We start from the raw sequence: 26223 nt of genomic DNA, 5'->3' as shown, positions 1-26223 counted from the left end.
AGACAAAGTGGAGAATTGATCTGTAAGAGTTTTTTGTCCATCCTGGTGATTGTTGGACATAGGAGACAAAATACTGCGATCGCTGTGTTGATGGTGTTCACATTTGAGTGTTTCAGATGTGTTTGTGAGGCGTCAGATGTGGCTGATGTTGGTAAATGTGATTGGACTGGTACTGCATGTTGTGATTGAATGACAGACCTTGATCAAGATACAATTCTAGAAACTTGGGAAGGTTCACAAAGAGCTGAGGTTTAAGTAAAGCCTCAAACTTTAAAGTCACCTTTTAGTTCAGAAAATGCTTAGACAATTGAATAACATACACTATATGGACAAAAGTATTTAGCCACACCTGTTAATTATTGAATTGAGGTGTTTCAATTAGACCTGTTGCCAGAGGTGTATAAAATCAAGCACCTAGTCATGCAGTCTCCATTTGCAGTCATTTGCGATACAAAATGGGGAGTTCTGAAGAGCTCAGTGACTTCAAGCGTGGTACTGTGAGAGGATGCCACCTTTGCAATAGGATGGTTCGTGAAATTTCATCCCTGCTGGATATTCCACAGTCAACTGTAAGTGATATTAGAAAGTAGAAGCATTTAGGAAAAACAGCAAAAGCGGAAGACAACGTAAAATCACAGAGCGGGGTTAACGACTGCCAAGGCGTATGGTGCGTAAAAGTCGCCAACGCTCTGCTGATTCCATAGCTGAAGCGTTCAGAACTACCACTTGCATTAATGTAAGCACAAAAACTGTGCGGCAGGAGCTTAATGGAATGGATTTCCATGGCCAAGCAGCTGCATGCAAGCCTCACATCACTAAGACCAATGCCAAGTGTCGGATGGAGTAGTGTAAAGCACACCAACACTGGACTGTGGAGTAGTGACAACGTGTTCTGTGGAGTAATGAATCACACTTCTCTGTTTGTCAGTCAGATGGGCAAGTCTGGGTTTGGCGGATGTCGGGAGAACTTTACCTGCCTGACTGCATTATGCCAACTGTGAAGTTTGGTGGAGGAAGGATAATGGTAGGGGGCTGTTTTACAGTGTTTGGGCTTAGCCTCTTATCTCCAGTGAAGGTGAATCATAATGCTTCAGCATATCAAGACATTTTGGGCAATGTTATGCTTCCAAACTATCAAGTATTTGCATCCTACATGAAAAAAACAATCAGTATTTTTTTATGTGCAAAATAATAAACTAATTTGCATCCCTTGCATTGTAACATGGTTTTGTCCAGGAGAAAACTTACTCACTTTTTTGCCCTTCATATTTACTTCAGCAGACTTTATGCCTTATCAGAACTTATTACAAATTACATACCTACAGTTGGTGATATACTCACCTAAAGGATCCATAGAATATTAGACTCAAAGGAGTGCAAAAGTGGACGTGAAGAAGTCAATAAGCTCCTCTGCAGTTTTCAACATCAGAGGCACACAAGTCACAGCGTGAGAGCCGACAAATAGTATTGGTACGAGAGCTTCATATCAAACTCACCCTGCACCAAGTTAACCATTTCAAAGCTGACTGCAGATGGGAAGGTACCTGTTACCAATTACAGAGTCACAGAAGTTAGAGTGATAGTGCTTATAACGTTAATATTGTTTACCTTGAGCTGTACACTAAGTGCTGAATCGGCGTAGCTCTGTAGTCACTTAATTTAAGTTTATCTAAGTTACAAATACTGTATTAACGATTAGCAAAGTGAAGTACAGCAATCTTGTAGTAACAAACTTGTACTATTCATAGGGGGAATTCAATTCCCAGCAGAATAGCGCCGCGGAAAACCTATTACAGTTAATACGGTAATTTTAACCAAGCTTTCTGCTTGCGGTTCAGGGAGTCATGAGCAACAAGCCAGCGTTGAAATTACCGCATTAACAGTAATTATGCACACTATTACCGTAATATTGGTAATAGTGTGCAGGCCATGCTACTTTTGACAGTAACGCGGCCAATTGAATTTTCCCCATAGTCTGAAGTTCATGCTTAGGGGCATATTCAATTAGCTTTTCGGTTCCCGGTAACGCGCGTCATCGCGAAACCTGCGCAGTATTGCCGGTAATACGGTACTGCAATAACGCGGATTCTCGTACGCAACCCTGTGGGCTGCGAACGAAAATCCACGTTATTGCGGTACCGCGGAATGACTTTGCGGCCTTTTCCGGCGCGATCCCGCGAACCGGAAAGCTAATTGAATATGCCCCTTAAAGTTTTCATAGTCTCAAATCATCTGAACACCTCCACTACCATCTAGTGGCCATTTATTAATAGTGCGCCCTGCACTTGTATAACAATTGCCTTATAGAGAGATACATTATTAAAACCACCCCCACTCAGGACCATGCTGCAGCACTAGAGAGATTCACATGTGAGGCATGCTTTAAAATTTGAAAAGCTGAGAAAATGGGAGACTTAGAAAAAAATGAAACATAATATTACCATAAAACAGCATAACATGGAAAAACAGAGAAAAAAAATAATGACACACGGAGTAGTCCTATATTAATCCAAAACAAAGGGACTAGCAGAATCTAATGCATCAACATCTGAACAACGTAAATATGATGAAACATCAAGCAATACAGATACAAATGCTAACACACAACTCATATCTTACCTTGATGTGGTAAAGGCCATAAAAGAAACCTTAAAACCAATGCTTCAAGGACAAGCAAATAAATTTACTTCTGTCATACAGGAGCTAAAAGAACAGATTGCTCAAACATGTTAAAAAAAAAAAAAGGAAAAAGAAAATGAACAACGGAGTGGAGAAACATTTCATGACATTTCATAAGTTAAGAAACAGTCATCTTTTACCAACAATATGCAAAAACAACTATGGAACAGAGTTGTGTAGAAAGGTGTCCCCCGGAGTCCGTGAAGAAGGCTGAAGGAGGAAGAAGATAAGTCAAGAAGACTTACCTGCTCTAGGATCCAGCACTGGCGGCAGCAAATCAGCAATGATTCCCTGTCAGCCAATCAGCGACCAGAAAGGTGAGCCAATCAGAATTTCTGGCAAGCCAATACGATGTAGCGCTGGCACACCGACTGTTATATATGACGGCTGTTGCACCGGGCGCCATCTTTAGTTCGCTGGCGAAGCCAGGACAAGGAGGTCAGCGCAGGAGATCTGCAATTAAGACAAGCTGAATCATTGCCAAAACATTGTGAAAACTGACATGGATCCCTTGTCAGGGCTAAGAGCACCCCTGCCATGAAGAAAGGAATAAGCAGAGTTCACCGTAATGCAGATCTGACAATCACAAATCATCCTTGCATGCCCCCGTTCGTTCCCTACTCCTTCTCATAGCTCCTGGTGACATCTCACCCAAACCTGGGCCCCTTTCAGCCCCCACTATCTGCTCATGCTCCTTGTTCTACCCCAAAACTGTTCATTCACCTCACACTTCCATATCTCCACTACCCTCCCTTTTTCCTGTGCCCTATGGAAAAGCAAGATCTGTCTGTAACAAACTTGTATCTATCCATGATCTATTCATTTAAAAATCCCTCAACCTCCTGGCCATTACAGAAACCTGGCTTATCTCCTCTGACACTACATCGCCTGCAGCTCTCTCCTGTGGGGGACTCTCCCTCAGCCACACTCCCAGACTGGGAAACAGACACTGTGGTGGAGTAGGCATTCTACTTGCTCCAACTTTGCCTTCAGCTCTCCATCCACAACCTCCTTTCCTTCGGCCTCACCTTACCTCATGCTCCCAAATCCACAAACACACAGCAACAACTAAATACTCTTTGGATCCAATTCTCATTTTCACTAAAACAACTACTTTCATCTATGAATGTCCTGCTCTGTTCAAGCTGCCTTTTTCTACAATATAACACTCACGTCAACCCTAGACAATACAGCTCCAGCTACCACATATAGTCTCTAAAGTTACAAACCTCAACCATGACATACCAAACAAACCCACTACCTCCAAGTGATCCTGCACTCCTGAGCGCCACTGGAGGAAATATCGCTCCTTCCATCCTTTAATCTTACAGTACTGTCCTTTCCATTGCCAAAAAAACATATTTCACTTCTCTAGTATCCACTACTATCCCCTTTTGCCACTTTGACACCTTCACATCCTTCCCCCTCACAGCCAGGCGCGGGCTGGGAGAGAGAAGCCCGGGGGGCACACAGACGGCCGCATCACATGACACGGCCGCATCGCGGGTAAAAATGTGGTATGTTGCATCCGGGGTGCGGCCAGCCGGCCAACCCCCCGGCCCTAATAGCGGCCTGACTGAGCTGCCCCCCTGCCCCCCGGTCAGCCCGCCCCTACTCACAGCCCATAACCTTTTCCCCTTCTGTATTATCTTGTCTAACCAACTGTCTCTTTACTATCTTCATATGATTGTTCCATTACTACCTAAAGCTCAACATGTCCAAAACAGAGCGTATCATCTTCCCTTCACCACCTACCCTGAAATATCCCTCACCGTCAATAACACCAGAATTGAAGTAGTCTCCCAAGTGCACTGCTATGGTGTCGAACTTGACTCTGCCCTCTGCTTTATTCCTCATATCCAGCCTCTCTCCTGTCACCTCCACCTATGAAATATTGCAAGAATACACCCTATTCCTACGAAGATACCAAAACTCTTATCCACTCTCTCATCATCTCTTTCATTGACTACTGCAGACTTCTGCTATCTGGTATTTCACTCACCTATCCCTACTGCAATCCATCTTAAATGCCACAGCAAGACTGATCTTCTCCTCTTGCCACTCCCCATCTATTGCACCTTATTGCAAATCCCTACACTGGCTTCCAGAGTCCTCCAAAATCCGATTCAAATTACTCACCCTTACCTAGAAAGCCCTCAACACCACCACCCCTTCATACATTTCAAATTATCCCTCTATCCCTCTTAATCTGCCTCCAACCTGTGCCATGTGTCTTCTCTGGCAACCACTTCTCACTAATGCCTCAAAAATGCTACCCACTTATGGAATTACTCACCATACCATATCAAACTGACTATACGCCTTCAACTCATTAACAGCTTTCTGAAAACCAATCTCTTTATTAGAGTTTAACCTACTCCCAACTATACTACCCACACTAATACACCCTCACAACTGTCCCAATCTCCCCTCTGAGCTACATTGGCATCTCTTGTCTCAGCTGTGAACTTTTCCAATTAGATTGTAAATTCTCTCATGAGTTGGACCCTTCCTACAATTTGTTTTCATGTCTGCAATTGCATTGTTTTCCTTGTATGTCCCTGTTTTATGTATGTTGTTTTCCCCACTTTACGGCGCTGCCAAGCATTGTGGCGCCTTACAAATCTACAATAATAAAAAATAATAAACAGGGTACAGACACAACAAGGGATACCAGACAATAGACAGGATTAATACAAGGCTGGGAAGGATTTGTCACCCCACCTGCTTGTATTATCCTTCCATTTAAAATAAAAAAAACACACAAATTGCATTCACTTTGCATTCCTTCATCATTCAGGCCCTGTGTGTCTGGCAGATTGGGTCTAATATAAGTCTATAGTTGGTCCCTTAAATTTGTATAAAGATTTAAACTAGAAAGATTAATTGTTTTTACAGTATAGTCCATACAAAACAGTATTTGCATTGATAGCTCACTGCTACTACACACTGACCCCACCATGCAAAGAAACATATGCGTTACATTTACTGTGTCAGCATCCATGTAGCATACAGCACGTTTCCCTTATAAATTTTGCTTGTAATTGCATAAAAACGTTTATATTTATTCAGACAGCATTAGCTATGGGCGGAGTCTGTGTGCGTTTTGGGAACGATCTGGGCGGGGTTTATTACTGATTCTGCCTGTCTCAATGTTGGGAGCTCTGAGATACCAGACACAGGTTGGCAGTCTGCACTCTGCTCAGTGTAGAAGTAACAGCTAACGACATCTACCTTTATCATATGCTGAGCAGAGTCAGGAGAGCCAGTGATAAACAACGACACAAGTAAGACCAATAGAATGCTGACAGCTCTAACCAATCAGGAGCTGGCTCTCATCTTACAGGAAGTGCTGTAGAAGCCGCTTTATAGGACACAATCAGCTGATCCCTGGGACCTGCAGTATGGGGAGGACTGTGTTTGTGACTGTGGGGACTACGAGCTTTGATGAGCTGATCTCATGTGTCTCTACTGAGCAAAATATCACTGTAAGCCGAATAAGATTAGAGTATTTATCTCCGGCAGCTGTGTATACTGTAACTGCCCCTTTAACAGCAACCTCCATTTAGTGTCCGGGTTTGCGTTTCCTTGGGTCAATAATTCAGCTCTGAGACCAAAATATAACAACTGTTTTCAGCAAACCGAGTGTGTGCTCTGTAAACTGTTTTAAGGCAGTTAATCTAAGCCATTTCAAAACCTTATAATACACATTTCGATGTGGTTTCCATGTGCAGCCTACTAAGCTGAATTAATTCATTCATTGATGTTGACAACTCCTGTGCTTTAAGCAGGGATAGGCATAGTATACTGCTGAACATTAATGCAATGTATATTCCAGTGTCATGTATAAAACAGTGATTAAGGCAAAATTTCTCATTAAAAAATAAGTAAAATTCAAATCTTTGTGAATTTGAAATATTACATTTCAATCCCTGAGTTTATTAACACTTGCGGTAGGAACACAATGGTATGACTGCCTGCTTTGTGCAGTGACAAACAGCAGATAAATGCTGGGTTCATGTGGCTTATAAACGATGGCGCAGAACACATCAGAGCCACAAACATCAGTGTGCGGTAAGGTAACAGTGGGGGTGTAAATTCAGACACATGCAATTCACAATCTAAATATAAAGCCTTACAATGGATATCTAAAAAATAGTGCATATTTCTGTAGAATAATGTAAATTGCATGATCTTTCAGATGACATTTTTGCTCTTCTGAAACTAAAAATAAGGGTCATTTGACCTGCACACAATGGATCACTGGCGGATCCAAAGGGGGGGCGATCGGGTCAGTCACATCCCCTATCAGCAATCTTCATCCAATTAAATTGTGGTGGAGAGGTCCGACCACCGGGACCAACCAGTCAGAGAGAAAGAGGGACGTGGCTATGCAAACCCCCCCCACCCCAAAAAATTTTTTAGGTCTGCCCCTGCGGTGGAGGGAATCATTTTGTGGGTACAACCATTTTTCATAGGGTACATCTATCAAATTATTAGGAACTAGTGATCTTACTAAAGTATGCAGAACTAGTTTCTATTGAATTTAAAAGCTGCATTCTGCTGGTTATTGGCTCAGCCCACAAAATGTGTCTGCATTCACTGTGTATAGGCAGTAGGTACACTTTAAGGGATATATTCAATTAGGATTGGTGATCGGGATTAGGCACGGCTGCGCATGTAAAGTGACAATACAATATTGCAACATCGCGATGTCCCTTAGCAACACTATGGTGTGCGCACGGAAATCTGCACTGTTGCGGTAACGGAACTTGTGCTACCGCACGTAATCGCGATCAACAAACCTAATTATGCTTCTAAGAGTTTTAGCCAGTTTTTCCCTATGGTGCATTTCTTTGGGTCTGTTTCAAAACTATTATATTTAAATGACCTCTAGTTTAAAGTAAATATAGCTTAATAGAAGATTTAGAATTTCAGATAGTCCTTAAAAAATGTCTAAATCGGTTTAATGGGCAACTTGATACACTTCAGGGACCGCATGGTGCGCCCATCTAACCATCAAAAGGGCCGCACATTACCCTTAATCTCAGTTATAAGTTAAAACAACAAATTTAATCAAAGAAAACTATACCTATCTGTAATAATATATAAGCAGGCGTTTTAAACAAGAGTTATATGCTATAATAAATCTGACAGTAAAGCAGGAAGAAGCTGGGGGCACAGGTGTAGGCTCGTAGGGCCACCTGTTGCCCATCACTGCTTTATCTTGTGTACATTTAAATTTCTTTAAGCTCTTATGACTAGAGAAGCAGCTGTTACTGATGGGAGAGGGGTTAGATAGCCCATTAATCAAGGGAGTTTTTGTAGAAAAAAGGCTGTTTTGTAGAAAAATATGTAATAAAGAGGCAACAGCTATAATGTTGAATCGAACATTCCAAAAGGGCAGATGAATGATAACATGTTACTCTTATTCACTCCAGATTTTCAAAGACCTTGGCTATGACAGACTGATTCTTCAGATTGGGAGGGGAACACTAGAAACAGAGTTCAACAATACATCGGATTTTACCCTGGAGGTTTTCAGATATAAGGACTCCCTTGCAGAAGATATTAGGAATGCTGATCTGGTTATAAGCCATGCAGGTACTATATGCCTTTCTCATGTGATAAGTGTACTTGATAGCAAATTAGATCATTGTAGAAAATAAAAATACATGATAAATATATTTAAATTTAAAAAAAGGAAAGAATGAGGATACATCATAAATGGTTTGATACAAATGTGTGGGTCTTGACCCCAAGAGTAAGAGTAACCGATGTCAGAAGATTAATGTCTTAATCTGGTCACATACAGGTGAATACTGCCACTCAACATGCAAGCTGGATGACGCAAGCAATGTCAGCTTTGGCCTCCCATGTAGCAGCAAAGCATTAGTAAAATTACTGTGGGAAAAGTATCTAATTGTAATTTCTGTATTTACTATTAGATGGAGTTTGCATTGGGTCAGATTGTGCTGAAAACAGAGTCTTATTTGAATCTTAAGTGACTCCTCAAGGTTTTTCGCTGCTTAAAAAAAAAGGAAAGAACAAAATAAAAACAGACAATTGTTCTTAGCCCTATGACTACCCCTGACCTTGAGATAACGACTTATACATAGTACTCTGGGGAACTAGTCAATATCAGTTTTCTTGTATTACACCAATTTCTAAAACGAAGTATGGGACAAATTCAGGAAACCGTATTTTTGTGTTTTTGACCATTCTCCCAACGAGAAATATAAATAAAATCCACTCAGTTAACTTAGAAACATAAAAGTTGTTAAAAGTCAACACAGGCCAAAAAATAGAAATATTGTTGTGGTCATTAAAAGTGTCTCCTCAGTCACGAAGGGACTCCATGAATATATAGAAGAATTACATATATTTTATAGGACTGCACAAAACACGCACACATTTCAGTTATCGCCAGACACTGGTTTTATAAATGTTCTCAATGTAAATACACTTACTGCATGAATACATTAAAGTACATTCACTGACGATTTTTACAATGTCTGAAGCTTTTTGCTTCAAGGACCGTTCACACTTATCCAACATTGTATTCTAAAATGTTAACATTACATATAACAAGGTACAACCTACTTACCAGGCGTTAGCACATGCTGCCAGTAGAATAGATTGAAGTGACAAGAGTAGCCTGCATGAAAAGTGCAGTCATGACAGAATAAAAGTCTAAAGCTCACATTAGATTTCATGTTTTATTAGTACAATTTTTCCTAATGCTATGTGTAAACAAGCTGTACATATTTTTTTTTTTTATTGAACAAAAAAAAAGTTTTAAGGCGTGATAGGTGAATGATCAAATAGTACTTGTACCCATGTGTTTACATTTGAGAAGTGGGAGCAAATTTTTATTTCAATATTGCTGTGCAGTTGGGAAAATAAAGAATTATCTACAAATCTGTACATTATATGCCCTTGGTTCTCTATTTGTTAACTCCAACAGTTTGTTTGTCCTCATCTCTTATATTGCTGATGTTCATATTTTGGCTTAGGTGCTGGAAGCTGCTTAGAAACACTTGGAGAGAGAAAACCTCTTATTGTTGTGATCAATGAAAAACTAATGTCCAACCACCAGCTTGAACTAGCAAAGCAACTAAATAAAGATGGACATCTCTATTACTGTACATGCAGGTATTGCATAGAGACTTACAATGCCAAGCTCATGATATGCTGGAAAATTAAACACTGCACCTCAATACATACAGACCTGTAGTAACAGTAGAAAATTTTATAATGCTCCTTTATATTTCATTCATTATTTCTCCTTCATCCTATGGGAGATATTGGGGTACTTGATTATCATTACATCCTCTCTGAGAGTGTGTAAATATTATTGTATTGCCTAATTTATTGAGTGTGTTATTATTTATATGTTTCTGTCTACTCTTGCACTTGTTGCTCACCCTCTAAGTGAGCATGTGTGACTGTTCTGTGTAACATACCCACACTCCTGGTGTTACACCATCCCCCTGAGTGTGTACCCTCACATCTTAACTTTCTCAACGTTTAAGCATTCAAAACATGACTGTGTATGTGATTGCATGTAACCTGTACTTTGTTTTCCTCCCTCACTTAAGTATGTCTGTGAAGGGTAACGCCTCTAGGGCCCTCTCTCTACAGGGTGAGCGGTGACAACATTTTTCGCCTGCTCCAAGTGTAACAACTAAGTGCAAATTCTAAGCTTCAGTGTGCACAGGCAGACCTGGAGGCATTGCGTCCAGCGTGTAAGGCGAAGGCTCAGCAAAGGTGGTGGAACTGGTTTGGGCACAATCGATGGTTCAGGCCATGACAGAACTTTCCTAGCAACTGCTTGCTAGTAGACAGCCGAGCAGAGAACCTCTGTCCTCTTCTCCCATTTCTCATCCCGAGGAAAACACCCTTCCCCAACCCCCAAATCAGGGTCCCTCAGATTCTGTCCTGGGGACTTCAGCAGGAGCAGTCTTAGCCCAGAAAATTGCTAAGACTGTTCAGGGGTTATTATAGGTGTCCTCGTCATTGGAGCAGATGCTCCCGGACAGATATTCCACATCCACTTCCATGTCCCGGAGACACCTGCTACCAGTGGCATTGTGTTCCTGGGAAGTTTCTGCGTCGCAACTCTCTTCTCATGGGGAAGGTAAGGTGTTTGAATTTTCTGACCCAGAATCATCCTCAATAGCAGAAAAAGATTCCACTTCCATCACATGGTGTAGAGGCCTTGGTTAAGACTGTTCGGCAGGTACTGAACATTCAGAAAAGTAAGGAACCTTTTAAGTGAAGTCTGGAGAATCCCAGATCACAGGTTCCAGATGTCTTCAATGCTCCAGTCTCTATACCCCTGGTTGATGCCCCTGTGGCGCGCCTATCTAAATCTACCATTATCCTGGTTCCAGGAGCAGCTACCCTTAAGGACACCACGGACAAAAAGATGAGTTATCCCTAAATCAATTTTTTCAGCAGCAAGGGCTGTGCTTCGACCCACCCTGGTCTTAGCATGGGGTAGCAAGGCAGTGGAAAGGTGAACAGACCAGCAGGAGGAGGGCCTACATTCAGGCAGACCCACATCTGACTTGCTTTTCCTCTGAGACCACATCTGGGATGTGGCAGAATACCTAGGAGAGCCCACTATTGATGCACGTCTGGTGGTGGCCAGGATTTCAGCCTAGGTGATAGCAGCCCAAAGCCCTCTTTAGTTGAGAGCATGGCGCACTGATGCAGAATCCAAAAAGAATTTGGATTCCTTACTCTTTTCAGGGGAGATTGGCTCGGAGTTAGACAAGATTATGTCCTTGGCTATAGGTGTTCCTTTCATACAATACTCCTAGGCCTATAATCTTTTCCTGGCTGTCCCCCAGGAAAGCCTAGAAGTCATATAGGACCCAAACTTCGGTACCCTGTGGAAACCAGCAGAGAAGGAAGCAGTCTTGGGCAGCATGTGCCCAGTTTTCAAGCCTTCTGATAAAAAGGTGGTGTGACAGGCTGGATGCCCACCCACCCAGGGGCCTCTGTTGTGGGTGCCCTCCTGCTCCAGGACAGTTGGTTCTATTCAATGTCAGAGGAATTGTCTTAAGTGAATACATTATAGACCTCAGGAGGTCTCCACCCAAATAGATTTTTCGCTACAGGCCTACCAGCAGACCAGACGAAAAAAGACTGGCTCTCAGAGAAGCCATTCAGTCTCCTCTGTCTTTCTGAGTTATCAGTCAGGTCCAAGAAAAGGAAAGAAGACGGGAATTTTAATCCAATCTTTTCTTAGTTCAGAATTCAGACCAATTCTACATTTATAATCCTTGGACATCCATCTGCATGTGGACAAGTTCAAAATGGAGTCTCTGAGATCTGTAATCGGCAGAATGGAGCAGTGGAAGTTCATAGTGTCCGTGGACATAGAAGACGCCTACCTGCACGTGCCGATATTGGAGGGGCAGCAATGTCTCCTCAAGTTCGCTGTGAAGTCACAGCATTTCCGCTTCAGGACCCTACCATTCAGCTTGTCTACGGCCCCAAGGGTTTTCACCAAGCTCATTTTCTGCGGACCTCAGGGGCAACAGTGATCCCCGATCTGGATGACCTTTGATAAAGGTGAGCTCCCCAGTCTTACTTCTCAGCCAAGTGATAGTGACTGTTAAGACTTTGAAGTCCCACGGATGGATCCTAAACTTGAAAAAAATCCAACCTGGTCCCTTCCCAAAGCATGGTTTTTATTGTGCTTGCTAATTGACACTCTTCAGAAGCAGATGTTTCTGTCAGTGCAGAAGAGCCTCTGTATTTAGAATCTATTTTAGTCCACCCTGGCCAAAAATAAATTGTCAGTGCACATTAGTCTTGAGCAAAATGTTTTTCTTCTTTGAGGTAATCCCAGGTGGTTTGGATTGGGGCCTCAGGCTCAGTACTTTAAAAGTCCAAGTGTCAGCATTTTTGGTAATAAGCTGGCATTATTACCTGAGGTTCAGCCACTTCTCCAGGAAGTGCTACATATACAAACAGTCCTTGCAGTCAGCGGAATTAAAAATTGCAGAGTCTCGGAATTAGGGGTCTTGTCTTGCAAATGCCCTTTCATGATTTTTCACAAGGATAGGATTCTTCTCAGGATGAAACCTGTGGTTTCAGTTTTTACCCCTTTGGCTGGATCTTTTACATGCCTTGCTTGTCTACATTCAGAGGACCGAGGAGGTGAGCTGTTCAAATGATCTCTTGGTTCTGTATGATGCACTGAAGAGAGGTTGGCCAGCTTCTAAATAACACAAAAGTAGATTTAGGGCGCTTCAACAACCACAGCAGCCGTGAACAAACTTAATGGAATACAACTAAACCAATACAATATTAAAGAACATAAAAAAGTTTGTCCAGTGGCGCTCAGTTTTTTGTCAGATAGGGTACACACTGGACATCAGAAGATATTTTTCCAGATAAAACACATATACCTTATGTAACAGAATAAATAGTTCAGCAAGTCTTTACAATAATCCCATATCTTATATTATTACATGGGTAGATGTATTATGATCCCCTTTGGTATTATGCTTACATCAACATGCAGGCGAAAAATCAGCTTCAATAGGGGTCTTTTCGTTTTTTTTCTCCTTTGAATCCTCTTTCTTCTCCAATCCAATTCTTTATAGATCCAATCTTGGTTGTGTAGTGGCTCCAGGATATAAGGTGATCAAGAGGCAGTTCAATATATGCCAAATAATAGCCTCTTAATAATCTATTACCAGATGGATTAAGTCCGTCAGGCTTTCATCAGCAACAGTCAACCTGTTCCTGGGGACGTGAGCGCCCATTCTATGCACTCTGTGAATGCCTCATGGGCCTTCCGGCTGGGTGCTTCAGTTTTACGAAATTCTATAGATATGACACTTTTGCATGTAGAAATGTTTCTCTTGGTTGCAAGGTACTATGCACTGATGAGGAGCATTCTCTTCCTTAGGGACAGCTTTGGGACGTCTTCATGTTCGGGTTTAGGATTACCTCTCTCTCTGTCTTGCTGTCTGTCTCGTTCTCCTCACTCCCACATATACCCCAATGTCTCCAATGTCCCCCATGGATTAAGAGAAAATGATTTAACTTAAGTACAAAAATGCCATTATTGTTTTAATAAACTGTTGTGGTACAGGTCTGATGGGCTAGATTGGAATATCCTCTCAGCACTCTGTTCAAAATGGGAAGTTGACTAGGATCTAAAACGGATGAGGAATGGATTTACTGTTTGAGAAGCTACTTTTTGCTAAATTTCAGTAAATAGAGGGTTAACATACTGCATAAGGTACATTTTGTTTAGGGGCTCATGCGACCTTTCTGAAATGTACTGTGCAGGAGGTACATTTTGTTATTTGCTATGGGATTGTCCTTTGGTTCATAAATGTTCATGTGAGATATTTAACTGTATACGTAGCACCAGTATTTCTATTTCTCTGAAGTCCCCTAGATTAGCTGTCTTCAGGCTAACGTTATCCACATTGTTAGACAGAGTATCTAGGCCAGTGGTGGGCAGCCTGGCTTAACTCAAGGGCCGCATGTGTGACAATCCAACCTTCAACAGGGCCGCGCAGAAGCCATTGTTGTGTTGCATCTGTTATGCCTTATTCTCTGCTTCATAACAAAGCAGAGAATAAGACCGGGAACAGCAGTCTGGGGTGCCGCAGGTGAAGGCTTGATGGGCCACCCTCTGCCCACCACTGACCTAGGCAATATGTAACTAATTGTACTACCTGGCCAAAGTAACATTTGTGATAACAGCTGGAGTGATATATCTTTTGTTTTATTACCATGTTATCTGTAGTATTAAAATAGTTTGCTTTTTTAAAATTATTATACCTTTACACTTGCATGTGTAACATAGGGTCTTGTTCCTTTTTGTTTTCACATAGCACACTTGGGACAACACTCAAGTCAATGGATCTGTCGGCTTTGAAAAGTTTTCTTCCAGGCCAACCAGAAGTCTTTGCAGAATTTTTGGATAAAGCAGTGGGCCTTAGATAGCAGCAAACACATGAACAAATATTGCGAAAATACTGTTAAAAAAATATGGATAGCTGTATAGTTTTCATACATTGACAGAAACATTTTTTGTAAAAAAACAAAAAAATAAGTGTAAATTTTATTGTTTAAGAGGAAGCAATATTTAATTGCTCTGATCATTTTTTAATGTATGTATAACCATTTACATAATAATGCTGGGCATGCTTATTTCATGTAAGAACTACTGTACCCTATTGTATTTATTAATAAAATGTAGACTTTCTTTTAAGCTTTATTTTTATTTATCCATTTATTGTAATGTTTAATATTTGCCTGGCTTTCTCTGACAATAATTAGATGCAGCACAATATGTCTAAGGCTGTTCATCAAAAGTGTACCATATTTGTGGATCTCGGGTCTGCTGCATGAGGAACACTGGAACTCTTGTGGTTAAAAATAAACAACATTAAAATTCCCTGCCCCTTTCTCTTTGTGTCAAAATAGTGCTGTTACAGCTGAGATGGCAGTCAGCGGAATCCTGTACCTGAACTACAGAATACGTTTCCTTCCCTGAAAGTACGCTGTTCATTTAGAGGACCAGGTGGTATCAAATTGGGAGTACTGTGACGATGCATCTTGGGGTATGTGTAACAGTAGCCAATGATAGGTTACGATTAATTAATAGACCTGTTTGTCATGAGCCGCGGTGGTGCCCGGAGCCGCCGCGGCTCATGACAAACAGGTCTATTAATCTATTGATTCTCTGCCCCAGCGTCCCGGCCGTCGTCATGACGTCCCTTACGGTTTGTCCCGGCCGTTGCCAAGGCAACGGTTGGGACGCCTTCAGTCTGTAGCGCCGCGCCACTGCATCCAGGACAGGCGGGCGCGTGCGCAAATTAAGAAATAGCCTCAGGTGGCTAATTATCCCTCCTGTGGCCAAATGTTTTCATTGGTCCATACTAGTGTTTAAGGCAGGAAGGGGCAAATCCTCCCTGCCTGTTATAGTGCCTGCTACCCTGCATACTTCTCCTGCTCTGTTGTTGCTCCTGTTATTTCCATTATCGTTGCTGACCCCTTGCCTGGATACTGACACCGTTGTTTTGCCTGTGACCCTTGACCTCTTGCCTGGATTCTGACGCCTCTTATTTGCCTGTGACCCTGACCCATTGCTCGGATACTGACGCTGCCGTATTGCCTGTGACCTGTTTGACCCCTGGCCTGGACTTAGACGCTACTGTATTGCCGGCGACCCTCAAAACCTTTGCCAGGATCTTCACTCCACCTCTGTGTGAACACCTGCGCTACGTTTTCAGGTTATCAGCTCCTACTACTAGAGTACAAGACCTGGAGGCATCAGAGTACCTGTGAGCGCATCTAGCTCTACGGGAAAAGCGGTTCCTATAGGCGAAGACCTCTGAAGCGGTTCTAGGAGCCCCAGCGGTTCTGGGGCGTGAGCCGTAACACTGTTTCAGGAAAGGGAAGGTGTTTAGAAACTAATGCACCTCACTTTACTTGAATCTAATCGGTGGTAGTCATTATTGCGAATAGGAAAAATGTGACATCACTTAGAACCACAGTAAAATGCTGATTCCTCTAATCCCGACATGTACGAAATAGAGACTTACTGAAATAGTTACAGACAAAATTTCCGGCAAGCTTGCTCTAAACACCAACAGGAGAACAAGCCGGCACTGTGATGGTTGTCACTTAAAATGGCAACAGTTACATTGCTGGTATCAAGGGGGCAATGCAAGGACCCGGCGCCTGTATAATGTCTAATCCTTCGTAAAAGGGTACGTAGGGAACACAGGGGTATGGGTAGAGAGGAGGTTGAAGATGTAAGGGGCAGTGGAGTGAGAGAGGGCCTTGTAGGTGAGGAGTTTGAAAAGGATTCTGTAGGGGAAAGGAAGCCAGTGTAAGGCAAGACAGAGAGGTAGCGGTGGGAGGGAAAGATGAGTGTCGCAGCAGTGTTAAATATGGACCTGAGGGGGGCAGGATGTGAGAGGGGGAGGCCAGTGAGGAGAAGGTTACAGTAATCAAGACGGGAAATGAGAGCATAGATAATGGTTTTAGTGGCATTCTGAGAAAGGAAAGGCTGGATGCCGGTGATATTGCAAAGGAGAGAGAGGAGTCAAGGGTGATGTCTAGGCAGCGGAATTGGGGAACAGGTGAGATAGTGGTATTGTTAACAGTGATAGATCTAGAAGGAGGGAAGACATCATTGCTGAGTTCTAGTGATGTTATTTTTGATAAAACTTGAAGGCACCCAAGAGGAGATGGAGAGGCAGTCAGATATACAAGAGAGGAGCGGGGGGGGGGGGGAGGGGGATCAGGAGAAGAGAGGTAGAGTTGAATGTCATCGCTTAGAGGTGATATTGGAGACCGAAAGCAAAAGGTGCTGATATCACCCAGGGAGGTAGGGTAGAGTGAAAAGAGTAGGGGATAAACCAGAAATGGAAACAGAAGGAGCAGTTGGTGAAGTAAGAGGTCAACCAAGCAGGACAGAGCCAGAGAGGCAGAGATAAAGAAGGGTCTGCAACGAGGAGGTAGTCAACTGTGTTGAAGGCCGCAGAGAGGTCCAGGAGCATGAGCAGGGAGAAGTGGCCTTTTGTTTACCCGAGATAAGGTCATTAGTAACTTTAGCCATGGCTGTTTCAGTGAAGTGGAGGGGGCGGAAGCCAGTTTGGAGAGGGTCGAGGAGGGAATTGTCTGAGAGGTGCCTAGTGAGGCGGTTGCAGACTATCTCTCAAGTAATTTAGAGGCAAAGGAGGGAACTGAGATGGGGCGATAGTTAGCGAGTGTGGTGAGGTCAAGATTGGGTTTTTGAGAATGGGAGAGATAAGGGCATTGTCACGAACAGCACTCACCTGAGCCTGCATGACGCGTGTGTGACACAGGGTTAACCAAAAAACAACCACCTGGTCTGTCTCAAATGATTAAATCCTTCCCTATCTATACCACACACTAGCTTTGCGGTACTGACTATGCCACAACCAAGGTTTTTTTTTATGAAGAGCTGACACTCTTATTTACAAAGCCTTCGGTTCGCCCTAGAATTAATCTAACACAATTTACTTTAATCAGAGTTAACATAAACCACAAATGTTCTCCTCGTTTCAGTTATGTAGCGTCTTGACCAAACTGGTGCGTGAATTTGTAAGAACACAGACTTGAACTTATTAAATGTAATTTAATATGGAAAATACATCCACAATGCTTAAGCTAAACGGGTAATAAAAGGCATACAAATATAATGCAATTGTTTCTTGTAAAATAAAAAGGATAAAACAGAATTGATAACTCACTTATAATCAAGTTTCTGGTGCTGGGAGAAGCAGGAAAAATGGGACCCTCTTCAATCAGATTGACTCCCCAAAAGTGAACAAATTCTAACAGTCACAGTGCAGTTTTAAAACCACACTGCAGGGCCCACAGCCCCCCTTCCTGTGATGTTAGAACCAAAATGGTCTGTGAGAATGCAAATTAGGGTTTTATGACTCTGCTGTAGAAACACCTTCTAAGTTAGGTTTTTGTTACCCTGTCCTAGCTTTTCACCAGTATGACTTACAAACATGATTTTACCTCCACACAACAGGTCATAAGTTCCCCTTTATCTGCATACCACACATGCCTCTGGTAAGTATGATTTTGGAGAAAATGATATGATATTTTCCTGTGACCCTATTCAGTTTGAATTTGTCATTAACATATACCCTTGTCTCTGCAGTCAGCATGTCTGAGCCTTCCCAAACATGTGTTAGATTTCATTGTCTTGAAAGAGATATTTTCAAAGGTTTTCACATTTGTGACCTGCCATAAATGGTACAAGGTGCTACAATGGATCCAGGCTTTTATCTACCAGCCCCCTCTGGGTAGTTTAACATAAACAAAATGCCTTGATCTAAACAGCTTCTCTGAGCCATGTCACACTATAGAAACTAATTCACAAACACATATTTGCAGATTTATATGCCTAAAAATTAGCTTGCACATGAAAGGCATGTTTAAAGGAAGAGGGGATGATGCCAGTGTAGAGTGATAGATTGAAGAGGTGAGCATTGTAGAAGCAGAGGAGGTGAGAGGGGGAGAGGAAACAATGAGGGAGTGGATTTCTTCACTCAAGATAGGGCCAAAGTTGGTTGTTAGAGGAAGGCAGAGCAATTGGGATTGCAGGAGAATGAACCAAGGAGGAGATATCCGGTCTGATAGCATCAATTTTGGAGGAGAAAAAAAGAGGCAAAGTCAGTGGCAGAAAGGGAGAGTGGGATAGGAGGGGGGAGGGGAAAGAAGAGAGTTGAATGCAATGGAAATCTCCACACTAGTGGTAAATATGGAAGGATGTAGTAGTGCATGGGTAGCAGGAAACATTCAGGTGCAAACGTATATTTTGTAACCAAGCAATAATGCACGTAAGATATAGAGTGGCAGTAGTACTATTGCAAGTGAGAGTCAGCCAGGAGGAACTTTGTAGAATCTATAATACAATGACATCCCAACAGAGTGTACTAATAGAGTGATCTAACAATTACATACTATTCCAAGTACCTAGTAAAGGCACGAACATCAACCTGGCCTATTCCAGCCTTAGCTGTCTGTCTATATTTATATATCAGTATAGTAGGTCCCAAGCAGATCTATTGGGTCCCTAAAGAGAGAGCACGGATGTAATTTATGGTATGACAGCTCAGCATATAGTGGTAATTGCATAGCAGGAGTAGCTCCAGGATATTCTCATTGTTGCAATAAATACATACAACATTATTTGTAGATGGGAAAACAATGCCCATCTGCTGCAATGTCAAGGCAAGGTGGATCTTGACGCTGTACAGCTCCCATTGTGACTGTAGTGCTCCCATATATCCTTGTTCCTAGAAGACAGTCACCCTTTTTCTCACTGAAAATGTTTAGCAGATTGCTCATTTTCCATAATTCATAATTAGGGCCTAAAAGGGAAGTATCAGAGGGGGGGGTGTTATAGTCTGGACAAACTCTCTGATCCCATTTTTCATTTAATAACTATGGGCAGCATGGTAGTTCAGTGGTTAGCACTTTTTCCTTACAGCACTGGAGTCATGAGTTCGATTCCCGATCAGGGCCTTACCTGTGTGGAGTTTGTATGTTCTTTCCATTTCTGCGTTGGTTTCCCCCGGGTGCTCCAGTTTCCTCCTACGCTCCAAAAACATACTAGAAGGTTAACTGGCTGCAGACAAAATTAACACTAGTGTGTGTTAGGGAATTTAGACTGTAAGCTCCACTGGGAAAGGGACTGATCTGGATGATATTCTCTGTACAGTGCTACAGAATTGCTGGCACTTTATAAATAAATGATGATAAACCCCAACATTATATGTTTATTGAGCTTAGTAATCCTTCAATTCTATTTATTCACTTTAAACTCAGTGAATAATAATGTGCAGAATAAGAGGATTTGTACTATTGGTCAATACTGAAGAAGGGACATTTCCAGGGACATTTGGAAACTTTGAAGAAGAAAAAAACCTAAAGTAATTACAGTGAAATTGAAATTTAATGGTAAATTGAGGGCTGAAGAGCAGTACAATAATGAGTGTCTGCAGGCAACTGAAGCATGGTGGAGGTTCCTTGCAACTTTGGGGCTGCATTTCAGCAAATGGAGTTGGGGATTTGGTCACTATTAATGGTTTCTTCAATGCTGAGGAAATACAGGCAGGTACTTATCCATCATGCAAAACCATCAGGAAGGTGTCTGATTGGCTCCAACTTTATTCTGCAGTAGGACAAGTACCCAAAACATGCAGCCAATGTCATTAAGAACTATATTCATTGTAAAGAAGAACAATGAGTCCTGGAATGATGATATGGACAGAGCCTTGATCTCAACATCATCGAGTCTGTCTGGGATTACATGAAGAGACAGAAGGATTTAAGAAAGCCTACATCCACAGAAAACCTGTGGTTAGTTCTACAAGATTTTTGGAACAACCTCCCTGCAGAGTTCCTTCAAAAACTGTGTGCAAGTGTCCGTAGAAGAATTAATGCATTGATGCTGTTTTGAAGGTAAAGGGTGGTTACACCAAGGGGTATATTTACTAAACTGCGGGTTTGAAAAAGTGTATCCACTTTTTCAAACCTGCCTGCCTATAGCAACCAATCAGATTCTAGCTTTCATTTATTTAGCGCATTCTACAAAATGACAGAACCTGATTGGTTGCTATAGACAAAATCTCCACTTTTTCAAACCCAAAGTTTAGTAAATATATACCCAAATAGTGATTTGATTTAGATTTTGTTAATTGATAAAAATAAACTATTAACACATCTATTTTTTGAACGCATTCTTACTTTGCAGCTTTTTTTCCACACCTGCCTAAACATTTGCACATACTGTAAATATAAGAAAGTGCATCAAAACATTTTATAAAACAAATTTGACATTTCTATTCTTCTTTTGCTTTACATTGTTCTATTGGGGGAGGCTGCATAAATCATCATCAACATCTATTTATATAGCGCCAGCAGATTCTATAGTGTTAATATTTTTAACTCTTTTTTATGTTCCCGTACATGATTATTTTAAAGTAAATGACCATGCTTCATTAATAATAAACTGGGGAGAGACTTCAGTGCTGAGCGATATATATCAGACAAAACCACAAATTTAAAATCCCCATTAGAAGACCAACACATACAAAGTAAGTTAAAATAGAATATGTTTTATCATAGAATATTTTCAAAAATAAAAGAAAACACATACAGTAATCAATTAAATAGTAAATATCCTCTGGATAGTTGATGTTCCCATAATGGTAACTAGAAATAATGATAAATATTTGTTTCAAAAATATTGAGGAAGATCATGGAGTATGTTGGAGACATCAAGTGGAGAAACATTATATACCATAAAGGACAAAATTCATTCAAGGTTGTTTTGTCATCCTCTTATGTGACACAGCTCTTCAGTGCTCAGCATTTGATCCAGCGACTAGCTTTGTGTCGTATTCAAGTGCAACAAAAATAATACATTCTGACTGATTATATAAATATATGGCTAAAAAGGACGGAAGGAAGTTAGAAAGAAAAAGCAGTATATGTAAAAAATGTTCAAGCCAATAAAGTCATTCAAAGGTAGAAAACCCAATACTTAAAGCAGCAATCCCCATAGATTTTTTTTATAGTTGTATATATATTATATCTATATAGAATTAATACCTATCACAAAACCAATGATCTGGTGCAGAGAGTATCTAGTCAGTTTCAGCATTGCATTGATTTTACTTTATTTATAAAGCACCAACATATTATATATATGTATATAATAAATATACATATTGTACATTGAGTGGTTTGTGGTATAGACTAATAACATACAATGACATGAAACAAGGTAAAATCGACCCTGCCCTAAGAAGCTTACAATCTAAGAGGTGGGGGAAACACTTGATGTGTATGATAGCAGATTAACAATTGTAGTTGTCAGTGAGATACATGTCATCATCATCATCACCATTTATTTATATGTCCATGGATACAGCCACTGCGCTAATTCTTGTCTCCATGCAGTTGGTAACCACAGGCAGAGCATCACTTCTACTGATCATACTGTACCCAAAATATGAAGCTAAGGCCTTGCTAGTAGAATATTGTGTGCACTATTTTTCCATGCAAAGTTCAAGACTGACAGCTAAAGATGGACTGGCCTCCCAAAACCTTTTTTCTAAAGTTTGTCCCCCAAGGAGCACAAAACTTTTGAAATGTACATGTATTGTCAAATACTGATTTATATTTCAAAAAATGCAGATTTACCTTGTCAATAAACACAGGGCTGTTGGCACATGTAACCCTAAAAGGAGCTTTTCAGGGAAGATGAGACATTTCATTTTAAACCCCAAAGATATGACAGCTACAAAATGAACAACATATATGGGTATATTTTATTCAAAAAACAAGCATAACATGGTTTATGGCTTCAGTATTATGTTGAACTACACGACCACTAATTTGGCAGGTTCATGGCTGTAAAATGCTACACTCAAAAGCCAATATCACAATATCAAATCAGGTGTTTGGATTTTCCAGATTAATCGCACATGGCAGCCAGTGAAGACAGTATTTTGCCAAACGAATATTTATCCAACATATTAAGGACTGGTGAGCCGGTGACATATATATATATATATATATATATATATATATATGTTTAGACATATATATATATACATTTTGCATGTCACCATCCCATGAGTCCTTAAGATGTTCAGGACTAAGAAGAGGATGTTGGATCAAGACGAAGAACATTTGCGAGCAGATGGTGGATAAAAATACAGGAAGACAGTGATCTACTACCTAGCTATACATGCCACAGTTCTAGATTGCCCCCCGCCCCCCCATAGGCTTCAACTGTTCTGGTACTACAAATTTCAGCATACCAAGCATAAGCTGGAAGGCAACATATTGTATAATTGTGATCTGGTTCACTTAGTTGCTCTCCATCAAGTTTTGTTAAAAATGCTCTATTCACAGGTTTAGACATCAGGCACTTCCCTGGAAATTCATCCTGCCGAGGCAGATTGCCTAGTCCCGGGAATGAGTGTGGGAACGCTAACGTCAGTGACGCTTTCCCACGCTGTCAGAGACGGTTCTAAATATACCAGCCAGCTATTTGAATTTCATTATGCAGCGGGTTGCTTCTGTATTCAGAAGTCGTTGCGGCGTCTCTCTAAAGATTTATTTTACTTTATTTTTTGTAAGCATGTTCCAGCTGGATTATTTTGGGGATCAAGCTGCCCGACAACATTTTTTTTTTTTTTTTTTTTTTAGAAACTTAGAATATGTTCTGTTTTTTAAACTAACATTTTTACTAACTCAATTTGGATTAAAAGCTTACAAGACTGAACCCTACAGAAGAAACTAGAACAGATGTGGTAAGTATGAATGTTTTTATTTTTTAAATAAAATTTGGTTTTAACGAGGGGTGGCTTATATTTACATTTTGCATGGGTGCACTACAGGACACAGCAGGACCTGGATGTCAGGGCATGCTGGCACTTGTGGTTCCCCAAGTACCAGCATACCCTGGTAACCATGGATATGCTGCTGCATCTAGTACTATAAGCACCAGCATGCCCAGACTGTTAATGGTAGCCCGGGCTTGCTGGGACCTGTAGTTCACCAATATAAAACAGTGTTTCATTCATTTGTTTTCATTATTGTAACCATTTATTACCCCACACCCACCGCCCAGAGGTGTGGGAAGAGCTCTAGTGCTATCAGCACGGGGCTAGGTACCCCTAGGGATGGGACCAGCATTTGTTTGCGGACCCCAACTACTTAGGAAATCCAGTCTAATGCTGACCAGCCTGGGGCTGGTTGGCATGATGGCAGGGGTATCCCCTGCTGCTGGTTCCCCTGCTATAATGCCAACAGCCCCTGCTTGCTAAGCCTAGGGCTGGTTGGAGGAGAATTGGGGGCACCCCACACTGTTTGCCCCCCTTATTTTCCTCCTACCAGCACTAGGGTTAATATGACTGGGGAGGGGAGGGGCACGCTTTTTTATTTTTTTTAAACATTTATTTATTTTTCTCACTGTTAAGTGCCGGACCCGCTGGCATTGCGTTTTAATGCTGGCACTGTGCCTGTGGGTAATCACAATGTCGGTATTTTATCCGTCTCGGGAACCTTTACATACTGGCATTTAGCCAGTCTGTATTTTCGTGTCAGTATTATTTCCGTCTGTATTTTTACAGTTGGAAATTCGTACTCAACACGCTCCGTCCACTATCTTACACATATGAAAGCAGATCCGTCCTCACTTAACATAATCGCAGGTGAGCAGGAAATTTATTCCCACAAGATAAGCACACTAAGTTTCTGCTGATGAACAGTCCGATGATCTGATTGGCTACAGATTATTCTCCCATCACCCACTTCAAAACCGAGGACATCCCAAATGAGAAGTTGAAGACTGAATACCATAAGGGACTCAGGTCAATGTGCCTCTGGTAATTTTACTAGGAGTTTTTCCTAATGCCCAAATTATTCTGGAAATAAGCATAGACAGATTGATAACAGTTGCAATTACTTTAAAGTGCATCTGTCACCAACACACAGTGGAGGCAGCTATTTTGTGATTGAACTAATATTTATGAAAAGCCAACTTTTCTGATTGATAGCCACCGGACACATGATTGGGGTACTTCATGATCAGATAGTCATGGCCTGGTTCCTAATGAACTTAAAGGCTGCATTCTCTTCCATATTGGCTCAACCCACAAAATGGCTGCCTCCACAGTATGTAGGTAACAGCAGCACTTAAAGGCAAATGATAGCCCACTGAAGCAATAAGCAAACTATTAAAAATGTAATAGGGTACATTGGTTATCATTGCTGCTATATATACAGCAACAAAATGTATTGGATATATTATGCCATGTATATAGCTAACTGGGACTGGATTAAAAAGATGAAATACCTAGACCAGAGCATATCTGATCATCATACAAGCACAGCTATGGATGTACCCAATCAAACACAATTAACTTGAATCAGCGCTAGCATCTTCATCATCATCATTTATTTATATAGCGACACTAATTCCGCAGCGCTGTACAGAGAACTCATTCACATCAGTCCCTGCCCCATTGGAGCTTACAATCTAAATACACACACACACACACATTTAATAGCAGCCAAATGACCTACTAGTATGTTTTTTGGAGTGTGGGAGGAAACCAGAGAAAATCATTGCTAGTATAAAAAGGTAAGAAAACCATAGTACATAATATAAGGGACAAGATAGATATTTGACAATAATTATTTTTTTGTGTGTGTGGAGGGATTGCACTTTTTTACAATTATCAACATATAGTAGGATCATTTTTTGCAGTTCTCCAGATACCTCCAAACCACTGGGAAAGAAGGCCATAAAACAACATGCTGGGGGCAACTTCTGAACACTTTTATGGCTAAACTGAGCTTTTATGATATTCGAGGAAAGATAAAGATCATCTAGTTCCATCATTAATTCCTCACAAGTTTTCAGGATTTTCTTAATCATGTCAAGTGAACTAATCTTATTGATTAACTAAGTAATTGACCAATAAGTTACAACACAACAAAATCCTCAAAACAAGACTTGATTAAAGTACTTGTGGACGAGAGCTGGGAGAGCATTTACTACAATCTAATAATTTGTATTTTTGTGATTTTGTTTTTAATTTATGCCCAGTTTGGGTAATGAAATCAGGACTCCTCAACATATTTAGTTAATCACAGGTGGTACAATCAGAAGGGTTTTTTTTGTTTGTTTTTTTAACCACACCTGAACACTAGCAAGTCTTAAGTCCAGGTTCATTACAAATGTATGTAGCACTAATGACTCTCTCAGCAGAGTCTGAACAGATGTTTTGTGAAAAATATATTTTATGCACCAGAGGGGCAAGAAAATTGAAACATGCTATTGTCAGCAAGTTTAATCTCTTGTTGAAGCCACAGTCAAATTTACAAATATCAACCCAGTTGCTCCAAACCACAAACCTTTATGTCCACCACACATGTACCCATAACTATTATAAATGTAATTATATTACTATGTCTGCCTTATTG

The 26223-nt window shown here is 41.1% G+C and overlaps 1 protein-coding gene across 1 annotated transcript in view; it reads left to right on the top strand.

Moving 5' to 3' along the window:
• Window positions 1–5599: 5599 nt before the first annotated feature.
• Window positions 5600–26223, top strand: part of ALG13 (ALG13 UDP-N-acetylglucosaminyltransferase subunit) — a 94092-nt gene continuing 73468 nt past the window's right edge. The window contains exons 1-5 of the mRNA XM_075186268.1: window positions 5600–6167; window positions 8121–8283; window positions 9696–9834; window positions 14553–14663; window positions 25847–25851. Coding sequence (XP_075042369.1) covers window positions 6084–6167; window positions 8121–8283; window positions 9696–9834; window positions 14553–14663; window positions 25847–25851 — 502 coding nt within the window. The 5' untranslated portion in view covers window positions 5600–6083. The remainder of the gene's footprint in view (window positions 6168–8120; window positions 8284–9695; window positions 9835–14552; window positions 14664–25846; window positions 25852–26223) is intronic.

The sequence above is a fragment of the Mixophyes fleayi genome, chromosome 9 (assembly GCF_038048845.1).
Source record: "Mixophyes fleayi isolate aMixFle1 chromosome 9, aMixFle1.hap1, whole genome shotgun sequence".
NCBI classification, from domain to species: domain Eukaryota; kingdom Metazoa; phylum Chordata; class Amphibia; order Anura; family Limnodynastidae; genus Mixophyes; species Mixophyes fleayi.
The sequence above is the reverse complement of the archived record's forward strand: the minus strand, read 5'-3'. Positions and strand labels throughout refer to the sequence as shown.